This window comes from Giraffa tippelskirchi, chromosome 4, assembly GCF_054371585.1.
Source record: "Giraffa tippelskirchi isolate mGirTip1 chromosome 4, T2T-mGirTip1v1.2.pri, whole genome shotgun sequence".
Taxonomy (NCBI): domain Eukaryota; kingdom Metazoa; phylum Chordata; class Mammalia; order Artiodactyla; family Giraffidae; genus Giraffa; species Giraffa tippelskirchi.
Window position 1 is genome coordinate 94,276,569 of NC_137278.1, and position 26,013 is coordinate 94,302,581.

Sequence of the window (26,013 nt, forward strand, 5' to 3'; positions counted from 1 at the left end):
TGGACAACATAACACATAAAGGTATAAAGGACAGAATAAATTTTTTAATAAATCTGTTCAAAACTTTTAAAGTTGTACACTTTATTTTTTTTCTAATTTTAATTTTTTGGCCACACAGTATGAAGAATCTTAGTTCTCCAACCAGGGACCAAACCCACACCCCCTGCATTGGAATTTCGGAGTCCCAATCACTAGACCAGCAGAGAAATCCCAATAGAATAATTTTAATAACCATTCCACAGTGTGACCATGGCCACTGCCAACACGCTAGTACATTTCCTTCTAGATTTTCTTTTTTCCCTGAAAACATTTACTTAATTGGAACCACATGGTGATCACTCTTCATTGCTTAACATTATATTATGAGCATTTCTCTAGGTCTTACAATTATAATTCATGCTATCCCAATATTTAGATCAACTGCAATTTTTCATAAATATACATAATGTTGCAATGAATTTATGTATAAACCCTTACCTATGTTTCCGATTATTTTCCTCGAATACATTCTAATGGCGGTGGGATTGATTTCTAGGTCAAAGAGTATAAACATACACAAAGCTCTTTTCACCATGACACAATTTTAGGGATTATCTTTCCAGTAAAAGTAACTATTAGGATATAAGTAAGCAAACACCAGGCTTCCCTGGTGGCTCAGTGGTAAAGAACCCACCTGCCAGTGCAGGAGACATGAATTTGATCCCTGGGTCAGGAAGATTCCCCTGAAGGAGGAAATGGCAACCCACTCCAGTATTCCTGGTCAGAGAATCCCATGGACAGAGGAGCCTGACGGGCTATATCCATGGGGTCACAAAGAGTCAGACACGACTAAGCGACTAAACAACAGCAAATGCCATTGCTTAATAAGTTAACTCTGGATAAACATAGGCCCTGAGGTTCCTGCATCTCTGAAAGGAAGAATGTACCTGTATCACACAAATACACACACTTTCGTGCTGGCCCAGGGAAAACGGTGGAGTCAAAGACCAAATTCCCTAGGTAATATCAGTGATCCCAGGAGAAGAAGATAAGGTCAGGGTAGAAACTTTTCAGGCGGAGATAGCACAGCCTTGTGCTGACCTAGGACAGTACACAGCTGTCTGAGCAGCTACTTCCGAGCATCACCTGAGCTCATGTTCTGGGGCTGGACTGTTTTAGTGGAGGTTGGAGTTGGTGGTGGTGGTTGTTTAGTTGCTAACTCATGTCTCACTCTCTGTGACCCCATGGACTGTAGCTTGCCAGCTCCTCTGTCCATGGGATTTCCTAGGCAAGAATATTGGAGTACATTGCCATTTCCTTCTTCAGGGGATCTTCCTAAGCCAGGGATCGAATGCAGGTCTCCTGCATTGCAGGTGGATTCCTTACCGACTGAGCCACCAGGGATACCCAACATGAAGGTGGGTGACTCTGGAGTACTCCATCAGATGGGCACTGAAACAACTGAAGAGTCCAGTGATCAGTCATCAAATAACTGTCCACTTGCCAAGACCAGGGACTGGCCCAAAGGAGGGAAGCCTAAGTTCGTCCTTGTTGAATGAAGGACCAGCCAAGGGCTCCTGTGCCCACGGCCCTGCTAAGTCAGGATGGAGGCAGGACCAGCTCATCCTCGGCCCAGCTGCAAACATCCCTCTGGTTGTACAGAGTGTGGCGGAGCTGCTCAGGCCACCTCCCCCGTGGTCCCTGCCCACCAGCATCTTCAACCCTGAGCTCCCCCTACCTCCCTGCTCTGGGTCCCTGGCTGCTGCATAGGACTGGACTATGACTGAGAGCAAAGAATACACCTGAGGCTTTCATTCCTCACTTGGAATCAGGGCACAAGGGACAGCAGTGAGGGCTGAGCACCAGATCTGCCACTGAACACCTGTGATAAGTCAAATCCTTCACCTCTCAGGAGCTTGGTTCCTGGTTTGTAAGGTGAGGAAGTGATGAGCTATGATGGGCCTCTCAGCTGCAGCATTCTAGGTTTGCACCAACTTCCAAAAATAAAATTTCTCACACCTTTTACCAGCAAGAGGAAGCTTTTGGTATCGATGCCTCCCTCGTTGACCGCAGTGCAATTGTATGAAAAGTTTAGATTTCTTGTATTTACATTCTCAATCCTCAGTATTGTGGAAGCAAGCCATTTGCCTTCTGAAGTCCTGTAAGAGAGGAACATGGTTTAGCAACAGGCTGTGTGTCATTACCAGCAACATGACCCATGAAAGAGGAATCTGTATGCACAAATACATCTGTAAAAAGCAATGCTCTGTGGACTTCAGAGATCTTCGCTTTCTGGTGAGCTCTGTTCAAGTGTGAGCTGCCTGCTCCCCGGGGATGTCAGTCCTCCTGAGACCATCTGGGGCAGGTGCTGCCTAGAACTAAAATGCCTGGAAGATGGCGATGTTCAGTTGAAAATACAAGAAAATATTCTCTCTCTGAATTACAGGCATACTTCATTTTACTGAACTTTGCTTTATTGCACTTTGCAGATATTGCACTTTTTACAAATTCAAGCTGTATCAAGCAAGTCTCTGGGTGCCATTTTCCCAACAGCATTTGCTCGCTTTATGTCTCTGTGTCACATTTTGGTAATTCTCAGAAATTCACATTTTTTCATTATCATTATATTTGTTAGGGGATCTGTGATCAGGGATCTTAATGCTACTATTGTAATGGTTTAGGCATTTATTTTAGCCGTCAAGTATTTTTAAATAAGGTATGGACATTGTTTTTTCATGTAATGCCATTGCACACTTAATAGAGTACAGTACCTGCCCAGTCGCTCAGTTGTGTCTGACTCTTTTGCGACCCCATGGACTATAGCCCTCCAGGCTCCTCTGTCCATGCAATTTCCCAGGCAAGAATACTGGAGTAGGTTGCCATTTCCTTCTCCAGGGGATCTTCCCAATCCAGGGGTCAAACCTGAGCCTCCTGCATCTCCTATATTCTTTACCACTGAGTCACTGGGGAAGCCCACAGTATAGTGTAAATAATTTCATGTGCATTGGGAAACCAAAACATTCATGGGACTGGCTTTATTGCGGTATTTGCTTTATGGTGGTGGTCTGGAACCAAACCCATGATAGCTCCAAGGTGTGCCATCTATTCCTCCTGTCCTGACTATTCACCATGAAGTCTCTGCCAGCAGTGACAAGGCTGCAAATCAGTACAGATGCAGATGCATGCCAAGCTTGTCCTCACAATCCTAATGATAACTCTTATTTTGTTCAGCATTTAAATAAAAACACAACACTATTTTCAGACATCCTTGAAGCACATGAGAAATACCAGTTAAGCTGCTCAGAGAGTGTCAGAAAATGACCAGAGACCACCAGTGCAACCAGCTGTCTTTCTCTTCTGAAAAGACTCAAGATGTCCTGTCTTTGATACAAGGCAAATGCTCTTGAGATCTGCTTCTTGCCAGCAGCAGGCTCTGAAGGCTTGGGATCAACCAGAACTCCCAGGTATAGTCATTCACCTGCCAGGACTCCAGCAGCTGCATGTGGGACCCACTGCAGCCTCCAACTCTCTGTTTCATTTTAGAACCAAATTCTCTACAGAAGTCACCAAACCAGAAAGAGCTTCCCTGGTGGCTCATATGGCAAAGAATTTGCCTGCAATGCGGGAGGACCTTGGTTTGATCCCTGGGTTGCGAAGATCCCCTGGAGAAGGAAATGGCAGCCCACTGCAGCATTCTTGCCTGGAGAATTCCATGGACAGAGGAGCCTGGTGTAAAGAGTCCATGGGGTCGCAAAGAGTTGGACACAACTGAACGACTAACACTTTCATCTTTCTTGTGGATTTTACATTGATGTTGAAAACAAGACACAAAAAAACTACTGAGATGACAAAATAGAAGACATAAGTTCATGCACTCACTATAAAGAAAGATTCAGCTTCACTTAAGCTCTTAGCTGAGTTTAAGCTCCATTTCTCTAAGTTTGGTGAGTTGGTTTTCTGAGCAATTTTTCCAGCTGAGTTTTTTTCCAACTCCAGAGATGAGCAATAGACCATGGGAAGGGGGAAATGCAGGAATCCAGTGGGGGAATGGATGCTGAGGACAAGATACAGCAACCAGAGGGCCACATAGTCCAGCTGAGCCAACATTTCATGAGCACCAATCTCACACCTGATTCTGGGTGAGGGCATAGACCTTGCACTATAAGAAGCTTGTAGACATATGTCAGCAAGAATTGAGGGCTGCCAGCAAGATGACACAGAATATATATATAACATATATATATATATATATATATATATATATATATATATATATATATGTGTATGAAAAAAGCAGAAAAAACTCAAAAATGCAGCTAAGGTGAGAGACACCTCAGGACCACAACTCACTAAAACCTGAGTGTACAATTACCTTAATAATGATAGTAATGACTCCAAACCATTCAGAAGCATTTAAATGGCCATAGAGGGACTTGCCAGGTGGTCCAGTGGTTAAGATTTAGCACTTCCACTTTAGGAGGTGCTGGTTCGATTCCAGGTCAAAGAACTAAGATCCCGCAAAGGCAGGTGCAGGCAAAAATGAATAAATGGTCATAGGTTCAGTGTGTTTTGTTTTAATAAAGTATAACCATTCCTTTGTTGCTGTTGTTCAGTCACTCAGTCATGTCCAACTCCTTTGCAACCCCATGGACAGCAAGACAGCAGCACACCAGGCTTCCCTGTCCTTCACTATCTCCCAGAGTTTACTCAAACTCATGTTCTTTAATATAGGATATTTAAGTATTAAACTATATGCCATTTGGAACTTTTTGCACTAACTCTGCCTCCTAGATATTTATACCTAACCACTGCCCTGTTGGGCTTTTCCACCTGCTCTTATTGTGTTTCTGATTTCCATTAATGGACACGGACAGGAAAAGGCTGTCATAATTACTATGATCTATGTCAATTGACCAACAACAAATGTCATGGGGTAGGTGATTGGTCATTTAAATCAGTGTTTTCTTGAGTCATCATTTACACCTGACAATCTTTGGAGACCCTCCTGGACTTGAGAAAATTCCTTAATTCTCACCTTTAAGAAAGATAATCATACATATATGTACATAGCTGATCCGGCTTTCTGTACAGTAGAAACTAACACAACATTGTAAAGCAACTACTCTCCAACAAAAATTTTTAAAAAGCAAATATAATTGATTAGATGGACTACCCTAAAAAAAACAAAAGATAATCACTGTAAGGAATGTTATACAAAGAAGCTCTGAACTATCCGTAAAGAGCAGGAGGCAGTGTCTATGTCAGCATAGCTCATGCCCAGTGAAGATATCCCCAAACACACACAAAACTGTCTTCAAATGGCTCTCTCCATCTTCGCGATTTTCAGTTCTCCTCAAGTTTCCATAATTTCCAACAATAGAACAAAGAAAAGTGTGTACAGGGGAAATACAGGGGGAAGACCTGGAGAGGAAGTGGTATTAATAGATGGCCTGCCTGTGGCATGGGGTGTTCCAGAATTCTCAGAGAGAGGAGGTGCTGATGACGCACTGCGTCACCTATGGACACCCAGCTGGCCCCACGGTGACACGTAGGCAACACAGCCAGGCATGTGATAAGGGTCCGGAGCGCACTCAAGGGGCCCAGAGTGACTTGTACACGTCCCAGTCTCCTGAACTGGTCTTTTCTCTGGCACATTCGTAAGATCAAAGCATTTAACTCTATGTTCAAAGTTCATATGACAGTGGCCTAGTTAATCATTCTTCCATAAGATGCTTAAGGTAAAGTTTTCACCCCCATCAGATCCTGACTCACCAAAAGCTACTTCTGTAAGGCGGTGCTAATAAGCCTCACTGACCTTCTTTTTCTTTTTTGACTACACCACATGGCATGCAGGATCTTAGCTCCCTGATGAGCGAACGAACCCGCACCCCCTGCATTGGAAGCACGCAGACTTGACCACTGGACTGCCAGGGAAGTCCTGACCTTCTCTTTCTAATTTAGATCTCAGCAATAAATTTCTGCATCATTCGTCAGCTTAGATATGAGAATTATAATGATAAAATATGTAAGTTATAATTATAAGTTAAATTCATCTCAAGCATCCTATCAGTCTTTCAGGAGTCTGGAGATCAGTCCTGGGTGTTCACTGGTAGGACTGATTTTGCAGCTGAAACTCCAATACTTTGGCCACCTGATGCGAAGAGCTGACTCATTTGAAAAGACCCCGATGCTGGGAAAGATTGAGGGCAGGAGGAGAAGGAGACGACAGAGGATGAGATGGTTGGATGGCATCATCGACTCAATGGACATGGGTTTGGGTGGACTCTGGGAGCTGGCAATGGACAGGGAAGCCTGGCGTGCTGCGGTTCATGGGGTCTGAAAGAGTCAGACATGACTGAGTGACTGAACTGAACTGAACTGAATATATATGGTACAGGGGTTTCCCTGGTGGCTCAGTGGTAAAGATCCCACCTGCCAATGCAGGAGATGTGGGTTTGATTCTTGGTCTGGGAAGATCTCCTAAATTTGGAAATGGCAACCCACTCCAGTATTCTTGCCTGGCAAATCCCATGGACAGAGGAGTCTGGCGGGCTACAGCCCATGGGGTTGCAAAACACTCAGACACAACTTAGTAACTGAACAACAACAATATATCACATATCCATACCTAATTCTCGTCACTTCCCCTTCATGTACATTAGGATCCTTTCCATTTTTTCTCCAGGTGTTCCAGTAAATCATATCCTTTTCATTCAGCAAAGCAGAGCAGTTGAGCTGTATATCTTTTCCTAAGTAAAAGTTGACAACCAACATTCTGATTTTAGAAACTCAAGTTTCCCAAAGGCTAAAATTAATAAAGCCAATGTATATTAATGTAACATATAATGCTAATATAGTGTTGCATCTAAGAAAAATATGCCTTGTTTTTCATTAAAAAAAAAACTTATAAAGCAGAGAAATTAGGTTGTGATTACAAGTCATCACCAAACTATGAATTGGCCTCTATTCAAATATTTATGTTGAAATCAATTATTAAAACTTAGGAAGGCCAGTGGACTTTCTTCTCAACCAACAGTCTAATAAGTAGTGTCAGGCCAAAACACCCACTGTAACTTCTAGAAAAACAAAATGGATAAAAAGCAAAAAAATTAAATTAGCTAAAAGTTAAAGATGTCATAGTGCAGGGTAAACCAAGAGAAACAGTTGGACAGAAAGCACAGCGAGGAATAAAGTTCTTCCAGGGTGAACTAGGGCTTCCCTGGTGGCCTAGGGGTAAAGAATCCACCTGCCAACGCAGGAGATATGGGTTCAATCCCTGGGTCAGAAGATCCCCTGGTGAGGGAATGGCTACCCACTCCAGTCTTCTTGCCTGGAGAAGTACATGGACAGAGGTGCCTGGCGGGCTACAGTCCATAGGGTCAAAAAGAATCCAACACAACTCAGCAACTGAATAGCAAAAACAACAATCAAGTCAGTCCACTGATTCAAAGTGAATCCCTTAATCACATATTCAAACCATACAGTAAGTTTGAATAATTTCTCCAGAGAATTCTCATTGAGTTTTCATATATAAAAATGACCACAGTTACTATTTGGAGAAGGAAATGGCAACCCACTCTAGTATTCTGGCCTGGAAAATCCCAAGGACAGAGGAGCCTAGAGGTCTACAGTCCAGGGGGTTGCAAAGAGTCAGACATGACTTAGTGACTAAACAACAGTTACTGTTAGAGAAAAGCCACATAGAAAGGGACTAAAACCACAGGTCTGCAAACCATAGGCACTTCCATAATTGTTTGAACACATTGCTAACTCTAACTATCACTAAAAAGGGCAACATTCAAACAATGACAAGGTTTTCCTGATTTTGTAATATTCTTCAGTAAACATGGTATGTGTTACGAAAACAATGTTGATCAGTAAAAAACCAGATTTGGCCTTGAAAGACTCAATTATGCCCCCCGTTCATAAATCCAAAATATATGTATGTCAAAATATACCTAATTCCACTTTAACTTGAGTGATCTTTGGTCCAAGAAGAGCTGGAATTACATTACTGTGGTCTGAAAGTGAATAAAGAAAAGAAAAATGCATTAGTGTTGCATGGATCTTTGCTAAGACAGATGTATCACAACATCTGTTGTAATATACTTATCATTCCAAGTAACAAACATCCTAATAATCATCACTTTACACTTATTACTTTATTGTATTTACATTACATAAGGGAGGTGGGGAATACTGGTTGTTCTTTCACTTTCCATCAACTCAAAGCTCACCTCGCTGGAGAGAGCTTACTGAACTTGGTCTCCCCTCAATTCCACCTATGACTTCTGCCCAGCACAGCTAAAAGCCAGAAGATGCAGGAAGACAATGAAACCTCCAGACTTAGAAGATGCAGACTTACTGGGAATTGTCTTTATATTCTCCCTTCTCTCTGCCCTCAATGCCTCAAAATAGATTTACTGGGTGCAAGGCACTGACTAAGTGGCGTGTGCCAAGGATGCCGGTGCCTCTAGAAGCTGGCAAAGGCAAGGTATTGATTCTCCTGCAGACCCTCTAGAAAGAACACAATCCTTCAGAAACCTGGAATTTAGCCCAGGGAAACCATTTTAGACTTTTGACCTCCAAAACTGTACAATGATAAATTTATGTTGTTTGAAGTCAGGAAGTTTGTGGTAATTTGTAGGTTCACCATACATGCGTGGAATACAGCTATATAAGTAGACAGCTGGAGAGAAGAGGGAAAATGCTGCTAAAGTAAATGAGCTCTAGAAACTGTGAGCCCATGACCTTGTTGGATGAGTCAGTCACCTAGGAGTTTACAGCTTCCTAGGAAAGAACAAGAAGGGTGGATAAGCCACCTGTCTTCAGACACTTGAAGGAGCTGTCATTTGCAGAAGGGACCAGATTTAATATGTGGAGTTACTGAAGGCAACCACAGACATGAGAGGAAACTACAGGAAGGCGTCAGTTCAATTCAGTCCCTCAGTCGCATTTGACTCTTTGTGACCCCATGGACTGCAGCACGCCCAGCCTCCCTGTCCATCACCAACTCCTGAAATTTACTCAAACTCATGTCCATTGAGTCGATGATGCCATCCAACCATCTCATCCTCTGTCGTCCCCTTCTCCTCCCACCTTCAATCTTTCCCAGCATCAGAGTCTTTTCAAATGAGTCAGGCCTTCACATCAGGTGGCCAAAGTATTGGAGCTTCACCATCAGTCCTTCCAATGAATATTCAGGACTGATCTCCTTTAGGATGGACTGGTTGGATATCCTTGCTGTCCAAGGGACTCTCAAGAGTCTTCTCCAACATCACAGTTCAAAAGCATCAATTCTTCGGTGCTCAGCTTTCTTTATAGTCCAACTCTCACATCCATACATGACCACTGGAAAAACCATAGCTTTGACTAGACAGACCTTTGTTGGCAAAGTAATGTCTGCTTTTTAATATGATGTCTAGGTTGGTCATAACTTTCCTTCCAAGGAGTAAATATCTTTTAATTTCATGGCTGCCATCACTATCTGCAGTGATTTTGGAGCCCCCAAAAGTAAAGTTTCTCACTATTTCCATTGTTTCCCCATCTATTTGCCATGAAGTGATGGGACCAGATGCCATGATCTTAGTTGTCTGAATGTTGAGTTTTAAGCCAACTTTTTTACTCTCTTCTTTCACTTTCATCAAGAGGCTCTTTAGATCTTCTCTTTCTGCCATGAGTGTGGCGTCATCTGCATATCTGAGGTTACTGATATTTCTCCCAGAAATCTTGATTCCAGCTTGTGCTTCATCCAGCCCAGCATTTCTCATGATATATAAGTTAAATAAGCAGGGTGACAATATACAGCCTTGACTTACTCCTTCCCGATTTGGAACCAGTGTGTTGTTCCATGTCCAGTTCTAACTTGTTTCTTGACCTGCATACGGATTTCTCAGGAGGCAGGTCAGGTGGTCTGGTATTCCAATCTTTTTAAGAATTTTCCGCAGTTCGTTGTGAAGGCATAACTGGACTCAATGGGAAAAAAAAGACTCGTTGACAATCAAGCATTAAAATTGGACCTAGCTGCTGAGTGATTTGGTTATTTCCATGGCAGTTCCCAAGAAGAGACTGAATGATCTATTACTGGCTGAGCCATATGAAGGATATCTTCACTGGGTGGGATTTAATTAAATAATTACTTCTAAGGTCTCCAGCTCTGGTGCTCTGGTGGCTTAGATGGTAAAGAATCTGCCTGCAATGCAGGAGACCTGGGTTAGATCCCTGGGTTGGGAAGATCCCTTGGAGAAGGAAATGGCAACCCACTCCAGTATTCTTGCCTGGAGAGTCCCCATGGACAGAGGATCCTGGAAGGCTACAGTCCTTGTGATTGCAAAGAGTTAAACATGACTGAAGAGACTTTCCAAGCAAGCAAGCAAGCAAGGTCTCCAATACCCTACAAGTCCAGGCTTCAGTGTTTCCATTACATAGGGTCTGGGTTCATGGTAAACCAGAATAAATGCCATCATCCCCAAATGTAAAGCTTCTTCCACAGCCACACCTGTGCTCCTTACATGCTCTCACCTGAGTGGACTGTCCCTAGCATGTCCTCCTATCTGTCCTTCATGCTCTGCCTCTAGGAACCAGCTCAAACAGCCTCCAGCATCTCTTCTATCTCTGGACTCTTTCTGAACCCTTAGAAACTGATAGATGACTCCAATTTCATATTCCATGGTGCTTCTATGTGGCTTATCACCTTGATACAGAGCAGGATCTAGTGGGGCTCTTGGGCACAAAAGCCTTTCTGTGTCCCCCATTTATTGAATACAAGAAATTGGCATCATTCAGCCTCCAGGACCTTCTCTGAGTTCCCAGGATGCAGAGACAAGGGAGGAACAGTCAAGAAACAATAGTGCAGCCTTGGGGCAGAGTCCTGGTTCCCCCTCAAGGGATACACAGAACAGTATCTTTGAGCTGTTTTGCAAATACTGAAACCCCGACCAGGTGGGAGAGGTTAACAGTGATAAATAGGATACTTTCTGCCATATCAGTTAACAAAGGATATCACAGTCATCAGAGACTGCTGCTGCTGTTGTTCCGTTGCTCAGCCATGTCCAGCTCTTTGCAACCCCATGGATTGCAGTGCGTCAGGCTTCCCTGCCCTTCACTATGTCCTGGAGTTTGCTCAAACTCATGACCATTGAGTCTGTCATGCTATCCAACCATCGTATCCTCATCAGAGATCGCAGCCCTCCAATGTGAGCTAGGGCTTCCCAGATGGTGTTAGTGGTAAAGAATCCACCTGCTAATGCAAGAGTCGCAAAAGACACAGATTCAGTCCCTGGGTCAAGAAGATTTCCTGGAGGAGGAAATGGCAACCCACTCCAGGTTCAATCCCTGGGTTGAGAAGAACCCCTGAATTAGGAAACAGCAACCCACTCCCATATTCTTGCCTGGGAGATCCCATGGACTGAAGAGCCTGGTGGGCTACAGTCCATGGGGTTGCACAGAGTCAGACACAACTAAGCAAATGAGCACAGCACTAATGTGAGCTTGTGAGCCCTGAGGGAACTCAGGAAGTAGCATGCCTGCCATCTCACTGTCATCAGGCTACAGCCACTCCCCAGCGTGAGCCCTTAGGAAACTCCAGATGTGAAAACACAGGATACTGGCCCCATATAGCTGAAGTGAAGTGAAGTGAAAATTGCTCAGTTGTGTCCCACTCTTTGCGATCCCATGGACTATACAGTCCATGGAATTCTCCAGGCCAGAATACTGGAGTGGGTAGCCTTTCCCTTCTCCAGGGGATCTTCCCAACCCAGGGATCAAACCCAGGTCTCCCGCATTGCAGATTCTTTACCAGCTGAGCCACCATGGAAGCAAGGGTACACAAGCAAAAGAATGACTTCAGGGAGCCCAGATTCTTGTATCTTCCCATACACAGAAAAGCGCTAAATTCCTTAACTTGTGATATCTAGTTTTATTTAATTAACAATACTCTTGAGGTTCAGATTACCTGTCCTTTGTTGCAAAACTTCTAACCTAGCTCCTCGTTCACCTTCTTCGAGCAGTTCTGTCAGGGTTACTTGAGATGCTGCCTTCTGGGCTTCATAACTCTCAACTTTAGGCTGTGAATATTTTTTAAGTTGACAATGGTATGCTGCCCACAAGAATGTAGACCCCAGACTGGTTACAACCTAATTGATCATGCTGAGGCTCACTTACCTCACCGCCAACCAACCAGAAGAATGTCCTCAAGCTGACCACACCCTCTTTGAACCATGACTCTGACTCCTCACTAACACCTCTGGGTCGAGACATACAATCTTGAGGACATTAGCCCACCGTGGCCCCTTTTGCCTGGCAAAGTAATAAAGCTATTTCTTTCTACTTCACCTAAAATTCTGTCTCCAAGATTTAATTCAGTGTCAGGGTCCAGAGATCAGATTTGGCTTTAACCTCTCCTGACTCTATATAATCAAAATTCCTGAAAATAGTGCATTATTCACTTAATTTCATATTTCCCTGCTTTTCTTACTTCCTGATACTCAGTTTATTGAATGCAGATGCTCAACAAGTAATATTGAGTGAAAGCAGATGCTTTAGAAAAGATTCCACAATGTACTGAAATACCAAGCGAGAGAACATCCGAGGTTCACTTATGTAAACTTTCATTACCCACCCTCACTCCATCACTGCAAAATTATTCAGAGTGGAAGATGATGACAAAGTGATTTTGACCCTTATATGTGAACTAGTGATGTGGTCCCAAGTCCAACTAAGTTTCCTCTGCCTTCCTGTATGGCTTTAGAAGAAAGAAAATAGTCCATTTTACTAAGATACATTTGTTTCTTCCTGATTCTAAAATTTCTCTTACCTCCAACTATTGTAATATTGAAGGTTTTGGTGACGTTGAATAGTTTTCCATTATGATGTAGGAAAAACACACAGGTATAATATCCCTGATCTTTAAACTCTGCATTCTTTAAAAATGGGCTTTGATTTTTCTCCATCTTTTCACAGTTCTGTTTTAGAAAAAGCAAGTTAAAATACCTTGAGTAAAAATAGTATTCTATGACAAGAATTTGAAATGTTAAGTTAAAGATCTTTAGGGAAAGAGGGAAAGAGAATGAAAACCAGAAATTTCTGAACAAATGTCTCAGTGATTTGGTACTGCCCCTTCTGGAACAATGAAATATAGTCCCACCAGTGAATAGATAAACTAGTGGAATTAGAATGAGGTCTGTAGTTTAGTTAATAATATTGTTCAGTTCAGTTCAGTTCAGTCGCTCAGTCGTGTCCAACTCTTCGCAACCCCATGAACTGCAGCACACCAGGCCTCCCTGTCCATCACCAACTCCAGGAGTCCACCCAAACCCATGTCCATTGAGTTGGTGATGCCATCCGATCATCTCATCCTCTGTTGTCCCCTTCTCCTCCTGCCCTCAATCTTTCCCAGCATCAGGGTCTTTTCAAATGAGTCAGCTCTTCACATCAGGTAGCCAAAGTATTGGAGTTTCAGCTTCAACATCAGTCCTTCCAATGAACACCCAGGACTGATCTCCTTTAGGATGGACTGGTTGGATCTCCTTGCAGTCCAAGGGACTCTCAAGAGTCTTCTCCAACACCACAGTTCAAAAGCATATTGTATCAGTGCTAATTTCCTGGTTATGACTGTTGTATTATATGGTTATATATATATATTGTTAACAAGGATAAGATGAATAAAAGGTATATGTGAACAATAAAAAAAATACAATCTTATTTCTGGTATTATCATTAGCATTATTAATAGTCTCTGGGAAATAGAGTATGGGGATATTGTTAATGCTTTCATCATATCCTTTTAATCTCTCTCTTATACACACAAATAGAGGGAGGAAGAGGAGGAAGGGGAGAGAGAGAGAGGGAGAAAAAAAAAACACTACCACAAAACTATCCCTGTTTGGGTCAAAACTTTCCACACAACTATTTCTTAATGCTTTTAGCCTAATTCCATGTATTCAGGACTACCCATCCTAGGGGTGGGTAGTGGAGGGGGGAGCAGAATTACTCCCCCCTGTAGAAAATAGCTCGGGGCCAGGTGCATGGTGATGGAACACTGCTGGACATAGTAGATTTCTTTCACGAGCACCTCTGGAGTAAGTCCTGATTTATCATCAGAGCCCTTGAGAGCAGAGTGAGACATTGCAGTGAAACCTTAATTGCACTCCTGTGGTTTTGCACAGAGTGAGGTCATTGGGTTTGTTTTTACATATAGGAACTCCCAGGAGTCAGAAAGAAATTCAAAATCTCTTATTCTCTATTACTCAGAGAACCGTGTTCCTAGCAGACCACCTAGCCCCACTGAAGTCCCCCACCAGAAGACAGTGGACTGATTATAAAGGCATAAAGAAGGGCTTCACTAGTGATCCAGTGGTCAAGAATCTGACTGTCAATGCAGATTCAACATGTGTACTGAACGCCTAACCTGGAGCAACCTAAATGGATACAGAAGCTCAGACAAGTCAGCTGAGCTGTGCAGACCCACAGCTTGTATGTTAACATGTTATGAGACGAGAATGCTGCACAGCCATCAGACCCTCCTTTTGGAATTTTGTCTTTTCTATTGTCTTCAGTTAAAATATTTTAAAAGCACTACCTTATACAATACCGTTCTATTGGCCAGTTGTTGATAGTAGCTGTGTTCACAGGCTATCTGCAAAGATTTCTTAACTTCCACAACTTTACTTATTACCAGTTTCTCAGTAAAACAGCTGTGTTTACTTCTCGGGATGACATTTAATTTCCAGTCATGAGTATCATTTCTGGAAAATAAAGGTTTAGAGATATTTTATCATTAGGACAGAGACTTTTCAAATACCACTTTTTAGTAACCAATCCAGTGAAAAAATGTTCCCTTATTTTCGTAAAAAGAGGCTCATTCATGGAAGCCCAAATGCTGTTCTTCTACCCCAACTGTGAGTTATATAGTCTACCTTAGTGTGGAAAGACCCAGCTGTAACCCACTTCTGGAATCACCCCTGTTAAAAGGTCACATAATATTCACAGGTTAATAAGAGATTTTGAATTTCTTTCTGACTCCTGGGAGTTCCTATATGTAAAAACAAACCCAATGACCTCACTCTGTGCAAAACCACAGGAGTGCAATTAAGGTTTCACTGCGATGTCTCACTCTGCTCTCAAGGGCTCTGATGATAAATCAGGACTTACTCCAGAGGTGCTCGTGAAAGAAATCTACTATGTCCAGCAGTGCTCCATCACCATGCACCTGGCCCTGAGCTATTCTCTACAGGTCAGTCTCAAATCTCTATAAAAATCCACACATGGAACTTCCCTGATGGTCAAGCGGTTACAAATTCCCATTGCAATGCAGGGGACGTGGGTTCAATCCCTAGTCTGAGAAGATTCCACATGCCATGGGGCACCTAAGCCCCACGTGCCACAACTACTGAAGCCCGCATGCCCTAGAGCCTGTTCTCTGAGACAAGAGAAGCCAATGCAATGAGAAGACTGCTCACTACAACTAGAGGAAGTGAAGACCCAGTGCAACCAAAAACAAAAATAAATTAATTTAAAAGAAAACCACACATATATCATGCATACATAAGTACATACACAACATCACAAAGGTACCAGATTAACACTATATCATCCATGTTTTCACTAATGGTTCATCACATAGACTATTTCTTGCCCCAGTTACTCCTTCCTCATCTCACCAAATAAAGTATAAAGAGAGCTTAAGTTCAGTAACATTGATCATTGACATGTTCAGTGAGTGGCTGTCATTGCATAGAATTCAGGATTCTTGACTACAGGCATCCTGGAAGACTCTATCTAGGCTTAGTCCTGAGAAGGCTGTGCAAAGTGCATTGGATGCTCCACTCTCACTGATCTGGGAGGTAGGTTTGTGATTGTCTGACACACACATCTTTCACCAGCACTGCTACCTGGCTCTCAATCAACCCCTGAAAACTGGACTAGGGTGTGTGTGTTCGTCACACAATCATGTCTGACTCTTTGCAACCCCAGGGACTGTAGCCCACCAGGCTCTTCTGTCCATGGTGTTTCCCAGGCAAGAATACTAGAGTGGGTTGCTATACCCTTCTCCAGGGGATCTTCCCAACCCAGGGATCAAATCCATGTCTCTTGTGTCTCCTGCACTGGCAAACAGATCCTTTACCACCGAGCCACCAAAGAATTATGGCCATCAGGACGTGAGAGTGTCTACCCAATTCCAGCTCATCTCCCCAGTCTGAGGTCATCACCCAGGAATCTGTTCTGCTTCACTTCATGCTTAGAAATATCATGAAGGTTGTACCACTTAATTCTTTTGACTGGTGACTTTGGGCAACAGGAGCAGCTGAATTAAAAAATGAATTTCATTGAAGCCTCACTTATCTTTGGCAGGGGTCACCTAAAAGTAAGTCACACTGAGGCAATCCCCTTTCATTAACATTACGAAGAAAATAAACATAGGGCAGTATTTAATTCAATTTTTCAACAATGACGTATTACTTCATGCTGTAGGAAGAACAGGAAGAAGAAAACGTATGGATAATCAGACTTCTCCAATTATTGTTTATTTGCTTTGCCAAACCACGTCCAAGAGTTCTGTGAAATATACTACCACAAAGAGAAGGTGTACTCACCCCATTTGGAAGGAGTAAGACCCACTGTCAATCAACTCCACTGGCCAAAACTCCAAAACATAATCATGCAAAAGAATTCTGGGTGAACTGCTCAAGCTCAGGTCAACAGGTCCATGTGATTCATTTTTGTACCATCTTATGGTGGCTGTTTTGTTCTCATGCTCAGATGAAGATGAGCAATATTTCAGATAGAAAGGTTCCCCTTCAGCTGCGGTAATATGAAGACGTGACGTACATGTTTCTTCTAAAGATTAGGAAAGTAAAAGAAAAAAAAAATAACCAGGAATGACAAACATAAGTTTTCTTCAGAGGAAGAAGCTGGGTTGGTAAGAACATCCTGAGAAAACTCAATGTCTCATTTCTGTGGGTTCTTATTTTAAGATCAACCTTTCCAACACTAAGAAATAGGAGGTCAATCTCTCTAACAGTAAGGCACTTGCAGAAGGTAAATGAAGACAAAATTTCCAACAGCATCTTCCATACGGGAAGATACTGGAACTTAACCTACAGAAGCCGGAAGACAAATAAATGCATGTAGTCTCTTAAAAGAAAATGTTGCACATGACAGTCACCAAGGTCACAGTGTTGCCACACTTACCCTGAAACATCCCGGTTGAGGCATCACCAGGGGAAAAAAAAGAAACCTAGAAACCTCAGAGTTTCCCACCTAAATCATCAGAAGGCTCACGGGTCTTGTTCTCAACCAGTCTACCTAACCATTCCCCGGGCAAGGGAGAGGATGGTTAAAAGTATGGCTATGTGTGTGTAAATCCATTACTTCTCTAGGTTATCATGTGGATAATCAATAATTGACTCATATAATTCATACTGATGATTAATTCATATTGACTTACTCAAATCTGGGTCACTTCTCCTTTCTGAGATCTCTCTCTCCTTCCCTCCTTCTCAACTAACCCAGACACTATGGCTTTAGGGATTTATCGGATCCTTTGGGTCATCCTGAGTCACCTCTCGCCTCCTTCTTCACTTCCAATCGTTCAAAGTAGGCAGGAATGGACTTTTTCCCTATCCTGTCTTCTGGAAGCTCCCTTTGACTGCATTTTGAACACGAGAACCCTTACATTGAACCAAGCAGTTCTCTGGGGGGATACAAAGTATGTGCCTTCTCTATAGTCAGGGTTTAGTTTTCAAAGCAACTGTCTGGTTTTAATTCAGTGTTGTTAACCACAAGGTAGAGAGGAAGTGGCTTCAATGGCAGGATTCTTTGAAAACATGGCTGTCAAAACGACCTCGAAGCACAGCACTTAATGAACATCAATCTGGCTTCTGGTGGTTGTTACAAAATCTTTAACTTACAGCTCAGGACTTCAACTTAGAAGGTGTGATACATGAGTAAATGAGGGTGTTAGTTTTAACTGACACCTAAAAGGATGGTAGGTCAGTAAAAGTTTGATATATTTTCCAGTTTAAGAGATATAACCTACATACGCGTGCATGCTAAGTAGCTTCAGCCGTGTCCGACTCTTTGTGACCCTATGAAACGTAGCCCACCAGACTCCGGTGTCCATGGGACTTCCCAGGCAAGAGTACTGGAGTGGGCAGCTATTCCCTCCTCCAGGGGATCTTCCTCACCCAGGTATCAAACCCAGGTCTTCTGCTCGGCAGGCAGATTCTTTACTGTTGAACCACCAGGGAAACCCCAGGGAGCCATGACATAACCTCCCTTTGGGTCGGAAATCACATGTGAAAAACTTTGTAAAAATCAGTGACAAGCATGGTTGTGATCTCTTTGGTTTCAAATAACATGAAGCCAATTCTAATCTCAGACAAATGTGTTTCAGAATAAAAGTTTTCACTTCCTGCTCTCTACATAAACTCACAGGGTTGAATCTTTCCTTTATCAGTAACCTCACGTGAGTTTTTACTTGATTCCATTCCTATGAATCTCTTATTTTCTATGCCAGGGATACCAAAGGGTTGGTAATTTTCTAAAATAAAATTTTAAATCACAAATTTTAGTAAATTCAACATCTTTAGTAACCACCTTCACATAAATAAGTAAAACGTTGATATTCCCTCAAGAACACCAATGAAGCATGCTTGTGATTGATTATAATTACTTACCTGAGATGCGTATAAACATAAGTACCCAAACTATCAGGGGTATTTCTCTACAATGCATGTTTAGGATTCTGCTTCAAATGGTTTCTCTGGAAAACAGAATAAAACAGATTCAGCCAAGACTTTCAAACAAAAGCATACCTGTTTCATGAAGGAGGTTTTAAAAGTCTTCTGGCATACAGACTAAAAATTTAGCTCAACAAATTTTCATATCCCTTCATATAGTCACCAGTGTTCCTTAGAACTTTCAGCCATGTAGAATTAATAAAATTTCAAGGCAATACAGGGGGAATACCTAAAAATGCAAATTTGTAAGACAGCCTGCTGTATTTTAGGTCTGGTCCACTAAATCTGACCTCGAAGGTCAAAGGTGAGGACGACAGTATTTCCAGAAAATCCACTATCCTGTGAATAAACAGTCTGCCTGTGTGGAAGTGTGTGTGTATGTGCGTTGAAGCTTCTTTTTTTCCCTTCCACTACACCAAAATATTCATCACAATCTTCATATGGGTTGAATTTTTAAATATTGACCTTTGTCTTTTCAGAACTAAGTTTTTCAGAAGTTGGCAGCTACGTTTATCTTGCTCATCACTGTATCACTAAAGTCAATGCCTCCCACATAGTAAGCACTCATTAATACTTGTTTAAAAGGAAGAGGTGAGTCTATACTCACATGACCATAGAAAAACTCCCAAATTTCAAACTTTTATACAATCCAGTTGCCTAAGCTAAATGGACTCAATGAACTCAAATCTGTGTTGAATTTTGATGCTAATCAAACCCATCTTTTGTTTGACTAATTATAATACAAATTGAGACACAATACAGAAATGGGTGCATTGGGGTTCATAGATCAAGACTGAATATCTCATAAACAAACCCATGTTCCTTATATAATGCACACCTGTAAAGGAAGTGAAACATGGTGGAAAGAGTTTGGAGTTTGGGACATACAAAACTGGGCTGGCATTCCTGCTTGAGTCTTCACAGGCTGTGCAAACTTGAGCAAGTTACTTAGAAGTCACAAGGCCTGTTTGCTCATTACCAAAATAGTGTTGCTAAGAAGGCTTATCTCCAAAAAGTACTGAGCGATTAAATGAGCAAATCTTTATGAAGGATTCCTAGAGGTGTGGTAGTCTCTCTGCCCCAAATAATTCTTTCACTAATCGCCACTCCATTCAGTTCAGTTCACTCAGTCATGTCCGACACTTTGTGACCCCATGGACTGCAGCAGGCCTGGCCTCCCTTTCCATTACCAACTTCCGGAGCTTACTCAAATTCACGTCCATCGAATCGGTGATGCCGTCCAACCATCTCATCCTCTGTCATCCCCTTCTCCTCCCACCTTTAATCTTTCCCAGCATCAGGGTCTTTTCAATGAGTCAGTTCTTCACATCAGGTGGCCAAAGTATTGGAGTTTCAGCTTCAGCATCAGTCCTTCCAATGAATATTCAGGACAGATTTCCTTTAGGATGGACTGGTTGGATCTCCCAACTGTCCAAGGGACTGTCAAGAGTCTTCTCCAACACTGCAGTTCAAAAGCATCAATTCTTCTGTGCTCAACTTTCTTTATAGTCCAACTCTCACATCCACACATGACTACTGGAAAAACCACAGCCTTCACTAGATGGACCATTGTTGGCAAAGTAATGTCTCTGCTTTTTAATATGCTTTATAGGTTGGTCATAACTTTTCTTCCAAGAAGTAAGCATCTTTTAATTTCATGGCTGCAGTCACCATCTGCAGTGATTTTGGAGCCCAAAAAAATAAAGTCTGTCACTGTTTCCCCATCTATTTGCCATGAAATGATGGGACCAGATACCATGATCTTAGTTTTCTGAACGTTGAGTTTTAAGCCAACTTTTTCACTCTCCTCTTTCACTTTCATCAAGAGGCTCTTAGGATATTGTTAATGCCCGAATCCTCAATGAAGTTTAATGGCTAACCTGCCAAATCATTCACATTAAGCCTTAGGAATAACATCACCAAGACTTTGATGTAATTTCTGAGAGAGAATGAGCAATAATGTAAAGACAAAGGAATATAGTATGAGTGGAAAGTACCAACTGATCATAACCAAATTAGAATACATCTATGGTTTGAAATCAATCCCTCGACCACACACACACAATTTTATTATTAACTCTATCCTCTTATCTCAGGTAGAATGAAAAACTTCATTTCCTCTGGTTGAGGTCAACACAGCCTTGTAAAGGACACTGCTGGGGTTTTTTTTGTTTATTTTTTAAATTTTCAAGGTCTGCTAAGAGATGAAGTTATTACGAGATTATTCAGCATTCTGATGATTTAACTCTGAGTTTCAATATGCAACATGTGAAGATCCCAGTATATAAATTAGCTGGTATTTTCACTGCTCTCTATATGTGTATATATAAAATTTTTAATGTACTTATTATGAATTTAAAACATTAAGATATTAAATTATGAAAGTCATTTCCAAAAGAAAAGCTATTCTGATAAATGTCATAGACACCCTGGTACTTATCAATAAGATATATTTAGGAGGATATAAGTATTACATTTCTTACATATAGGAAGCTTGGTGGGTATTTTTAGTGTTATGTTTAATGTTGATACCATTTTTTTTTTTTGCCTTTTCATAATTTTTAAATTTTTCTTTTTATTTCTTTCTTTGAAAAAATTTTTCTGGTCTCTAAAGCAATGTGTTCCCATTATGGAACATTTTTAAAATAAAGACTGAAAAGAAGAAAATAATTTCAATGTGCATCATACTTTAGCATTGGTTTGTACTTCTTTCTGTATATTTTCAAATAATTAAGATTTAAAATCATCTCATATCCTGCAGTTGCTACTTAATGAGATATCCTTTTCCTGTGTCAAAAAATACTCTTTGTTATGAATTTAACTACCACATGATATCCCTTCTTATTTGGATATTTGATAATTTACAAGATATATTTTACTATAAAATGACTCTGGCCATCTTCTTGTGTATGGCAGCATAGATCAGTTTTTGGAGTACAGCCTCTGGTACCAGACTGGCTGGATTTGAATCCTCATTCTACCCTTTCTAAACAAATAATTTTTATTGGAGTATAGTTGCTTCCCCTGGAGTAAGAAACGGCAACCCACTCCAGTATTCTAGCCCGGAAAATTCCATGGATGGAGGAGCCTGTCGGGCTATAGTGCACAGGGTCACAAAGTGTTGGACGTGACTGAGGCGACACACACACACAGCTGCTTTACAGTGTGTTAGTTCCCACTGCACAGCAAAGGGAATCAGCTATACGCACACACATATCCCTTGTTTGGTTTTTTTCCTTCCCGTTTACGTCATGACAGAGCACTGAGTCGAGTTCCCTGTGCTCCACAGTATGTGCTCATTAGTCATCTATGTTTATACAGACAGTTGCACAGAGTGAAGTAAGTCTGAAAGAAAAAACAAATGGCATATATGAATGCATATATGTGGAATTTGAAAAAAAGCTGGTACAGACGATATTATTTACAAAGCAGAAAGAGACAGATGTGGAGAGCAAGCATATGGATATCAACGGGAAAAGGGAGCATGTGGGATGAATTAGGAGATTGGGATTGACCCATATACACTATCAACAGTATGTATAAAATAGATAACTCATTCTACTCTTTAGTAGCCAAATAACATTGGGCTGGTCACTTACCATCTCTGCTCCTCAATCCTTTTATCCATAAAAGGGAATAACAATACTACCTCCCAGAAATGTGAAGGTTACACGAGCTACTGCTGCAAAGTGTCTGGTGAGTGATAAATATCACTGAGCTACTATTACTGGTTGGCCAAAAAGTTCATTCAGGTTTCTCTGTAACATTGTATGGAAAACTAGAAGGAACTTTTTGGCCAACCAAATATTTTTCTGTATTTCTTATTTTTTTCTTGGTGCTACTATATGGCAGTATAGCTATGAGTCAAAGAATATATTCTAAACATGATACATGCATACTACCAAACTGTACCCAGAAATGTAATAATTCATACTCCTCACCAGCACAAGACCTGGGCCTCCCTGGTGGCTCAGTTGGTAAAGAATCTGCCTGCAATGCAGGAGACCTAGATCGATCCCTCGGTCTCCTCCAGGAAGATCCCCTGGAGAAGGGAACAGCAACCCACTCCAGTATTCTTGCCTGGAAAAATAGATGAGCCTGGTGGGCTACAGTCCACAGGGTGACAAATGAGTCGGACATGACTGAGCGGCTAACATACCAGCACAAAACAATATTCCTCTACTACACCCACATTAGCATTGAGTTCTCCCCTTCTTTAAATCTAATTGGGTATTTAAATTGGTAAAATAGTATCTCATGGCTTACTAACCTACATTTCTATTGATATGCTGCTGCTGCTAAGTCACCTCAGTCGTGTCCAACTCTGTGCGACCCCACAGATGGCAGCCCAGCAGGCTCCCCCGTCCCTGGGATTCTCCAGGCAAGAACATTGGAGTGGCTTGCCATTTCCTTCTCCAACGCATGAAAGTGAAAAGTGAAAGTGAAGTCGCTCAGTCGTGTCTGACTCTTGGCGACCCCATGGACTGCAGCCCACCAGGCTCCTCCGACCATGGGATTTTCCAGGCAAGAGTACTAGAGTGGTTCTATTGATATAAATGAGGCAAAATACCAATCATGTATTTTCAGTTATTTTATATCCATGTTGTCATGCTTTTTTTATCCAGTTCTTAAATTTTTAAGAAATTTGTTTCAAAATTTCAATTTGTTGCATAGTTTTCCTTTTCAATCCCTGTTTTGATGTCTTAACTTATGGACAATTCTATATTTATGCATTCAAATCTATCATTCTTTTGCTTTGTAATTTTTTTTTTTTTGGTTGAGCTATGCAGCAGATGGGATCTTATCAATAGTTCCCTGGCCAGGGATCGAACCAGTGCTCCCTCCCAGCCCATCCAAGGCCCTTGTATTGGGAAGTGGGGTTCCAGATCCCAGGACAACAGCACCAAATGGGTGTGGTGTATCAATCAACTGAGCTTAGGTACCTGTATCTGAAGACACAGCCCAGGCATCTATTTGATAACTGCTGTACAGCTGCTGGGGTTCTAAAACCCTTGGAGGCAACTCAGTTAAAGGCAAAGGCTTTGACATTAGGAGAATTTAGGAGTGAATCTGGGAATCTGTTACTTAGTAGCTGGATGCCCTTGGGTAAACTACTGAACTTCTCTGTGCTCGGGTCCCCCTCCTTTTAAGAAGCATACTTCACCACTATTTACAAGAGCCAGGACATGGAAACAACCTAAATGTCCAATGACGGATGAATGGATAAAGAAGATGTGGTACTACATAGAATAGCGAAGTGAAGTCGCTCAGTCGTGTCCGACTATTTGCGACCCCATGGACTGTAGCCTACCAGGCTCCTCCGTCCATGGAATTTTCCAGGCAAGAATACTGGAGTGGGTTACATGGAATAGTAGTCAGCCACTAAAAGGAACGAAATAGGGTCATTTGTAGAGACATGGATGGACCTAGAGTCTGTCATATAGAATGAAGTAAGTCAGGAAGAGAGAAACAAGTATCATATATTAAATGTATATATGTGGAATATTGAAAAATGGTACTGATAAACCTATTTCCAAGGCAGGAATACAGACATAGACATAGAGAACCAGCATGTGGACACAGAAGGAGGGCAAGGGAGGATGGGACGAATTGAGATTAGGATTGACATGTATATATTATCATGTATTAAATAGATAGCTAGTGGGACCCTGCTATATTGCACAGGGAGCACAGCTCAGTGCTCTGTGATGACCTAGAGGGGGAAGGGGCAGAGAGGCTCAAGAGGGAGGGGATATATGTATACATACAGCTGATTCACTTTATTGTACAGCAGAACCAACACAACATCCTAAAGCAAGCCAAAAAAAAAAAAAAAAAAAGAAGCATACTTCATTTGGCCTGTGGGAGGCTAAATCGAAAATGAAGCATCTAAAAGTTTTCTACACAGTGTCAGACACAAGTAACTGCTTGATAAATGAAAACTCTCACTTCCTCTCCCTGTTCTCACCTTTCTAGAAAAAAAAAAATTGGGACGGTTTTAGGCTCTAAAATTATACTATCAGGGAAAGTTGATGATGCTGAATCACCAACTATTCATAAAAGTATGCACATATACTTAATAGTTAAAATTATATGCATAACATATAACGGGGTTCCCTGGTGGTTCAGCGGTAAAGAATCCACCTGCAATGCAGGAGACACATACAGGAGACTCCGTTCGATCTGTTCTTGCCTGGAGAATTCCATGGACAGAGGAGCCTGCTACAGTCTATGTGGTTGCAAAGAGTCAGACACGACTGAGCGACTTAACACTTTCATACATCGTCATATGTATATGCACACATATTTAACTCATCTTTCAGAAACGCTGTCACAGAGGCTGGCTGCCCTCTTGGCAGCAGAGGGCAGTGGAAGAAGGTGAAAGTGAAAAAGACAGGTCTTTCTTACCTTCAGAAGGGGTCCCGAGGCTGGGGCGGGGGCTTCCTCCACACCGTTTGGATGGCGGAGGCAGGCGAGAAACAATACCTGCTGCCTTTCTCCCACCGTGAAAGAAGAAAGGAGGAGCCGCAAGTGTAATTAAACAGCGAAGGCAAACAGAAAAGGCTGAAAAAGAAAAGAAAAAGAAAAGAAAAAAAAAAAAAGGAACGGAAAGCATGAAGAAAGAAAAAGAATCTAGCAGAACTCAGCTGCGAGTGGGGTGCTCGCTGCTCCTGTTCCGAGGCCGGGGGACGTGTCCTGGGTCTGGGATGCTCCCCGTCCGGGTTTGCTCCGGTCAGGATTCTTCTGAGTCTGGCTTCTCCTCCGTGGGGGCGCTCCGGGTCCGGGATTCTCCCAGTTTGGGGATGCTCCTCGGATGGGGGCTCCTAGAGTCCGTGTGTCCCAGGTTCGGCGCGTTCTGGGTCCTGGGTGTCCCGGTCCGCGGCGCACAGGGAGCGGAGTGCGCGCTCCTCTCCGCGCTCGGGATACAGGGTCCTGTCGCTGGGCGCCCCGCCCTTGGGTTCCGGGGAGCGGCTCGCTGACCCGGGCGAAGGTGCGCAGCTGGAAAACCGGCACTTCACCCGGGGCCGAGGAGGTTGCGGCGAGGGGCGGCGCGCCTAGTCCCCGAAGCTGGCGAGCGGCCCCCGAGGCCAGGAGGGGGCGCGCGTGGGCAGCTCCTACGCACCTTGCGCGCAGCGGGCAGCTTGCTCCAGAGCCGCGGAGTCAGTCTTTGGACTGAGAGCATTTGCGCTTTAGGGGAAGGGACTGGGCCTGCAGGTGACCCCATGGAGGCAGAAGAGGAGTCCCAACCCGGGGGGCCCGGCTTCCCCGAGGCTAACCAAACGTGCGGAGGACC

At 42.5% G+C, this 26,013-nt stretch overlaps 1 protein-coding gene across 11 annotated transcripts in view; it reads right to left on the reverse strand.

The window, feature by feature from the left end:
- IL18R1 (interleukin 18 receptor 1) overlaps window positions 1-25,803 on the reverse strand; it is a 38,962-nt gene extending 13,159 nt beyond the window's left edge. For 7 of the 11 annotated variants that reach the window (XR_014082397.1, XR_014082394.1, XR_014082395.1 and 4 more), the window contains exons 1-8: window positions 25,128-25,803; window positions 18,657-18,742; window positions 16,572-16,815; window positions 14,558-14,723; window positions 12,794-12,941; window positions 7,938-8,000; window positions 6,608-6,728; window positions 1,999-2,138 (exon numbers count right to left, since the gene is read on the reverse strand). Coding sequence is in view for 6 of the 11 variants with exons in the window: in XM_081591472.1 (XP_081447598.1) it covers window positions 1,999-2,138; window positions 6,608-6,728; window positions 7,938-8,000; window positions 12,794-12,941; window positions 14,558-14,723; window positions 16,572-16,815; window positions 18,657-18,714 (940 nt within the window). In the remaining 5 variants the exon portion in view is untranslated. The remainder of the gene's footprint in view (window positions 1-1,998; window positions 2,139-6,607; window positions 6,729-7,937; window positions 8,001-12,793; window positions 12,942-14,557; window positions 14,724-16,571; window positions 16,816-18,656; window positions 18,743-25,127) is intronic. The other 4 variants (XR_014082398.1, XM_081591475.1, XM_081591473.1 and 1 more) reach the window with 3 other exon arrangements.
- Window positions 25,804-26,013: the final 210 nt, after the last annotated feature.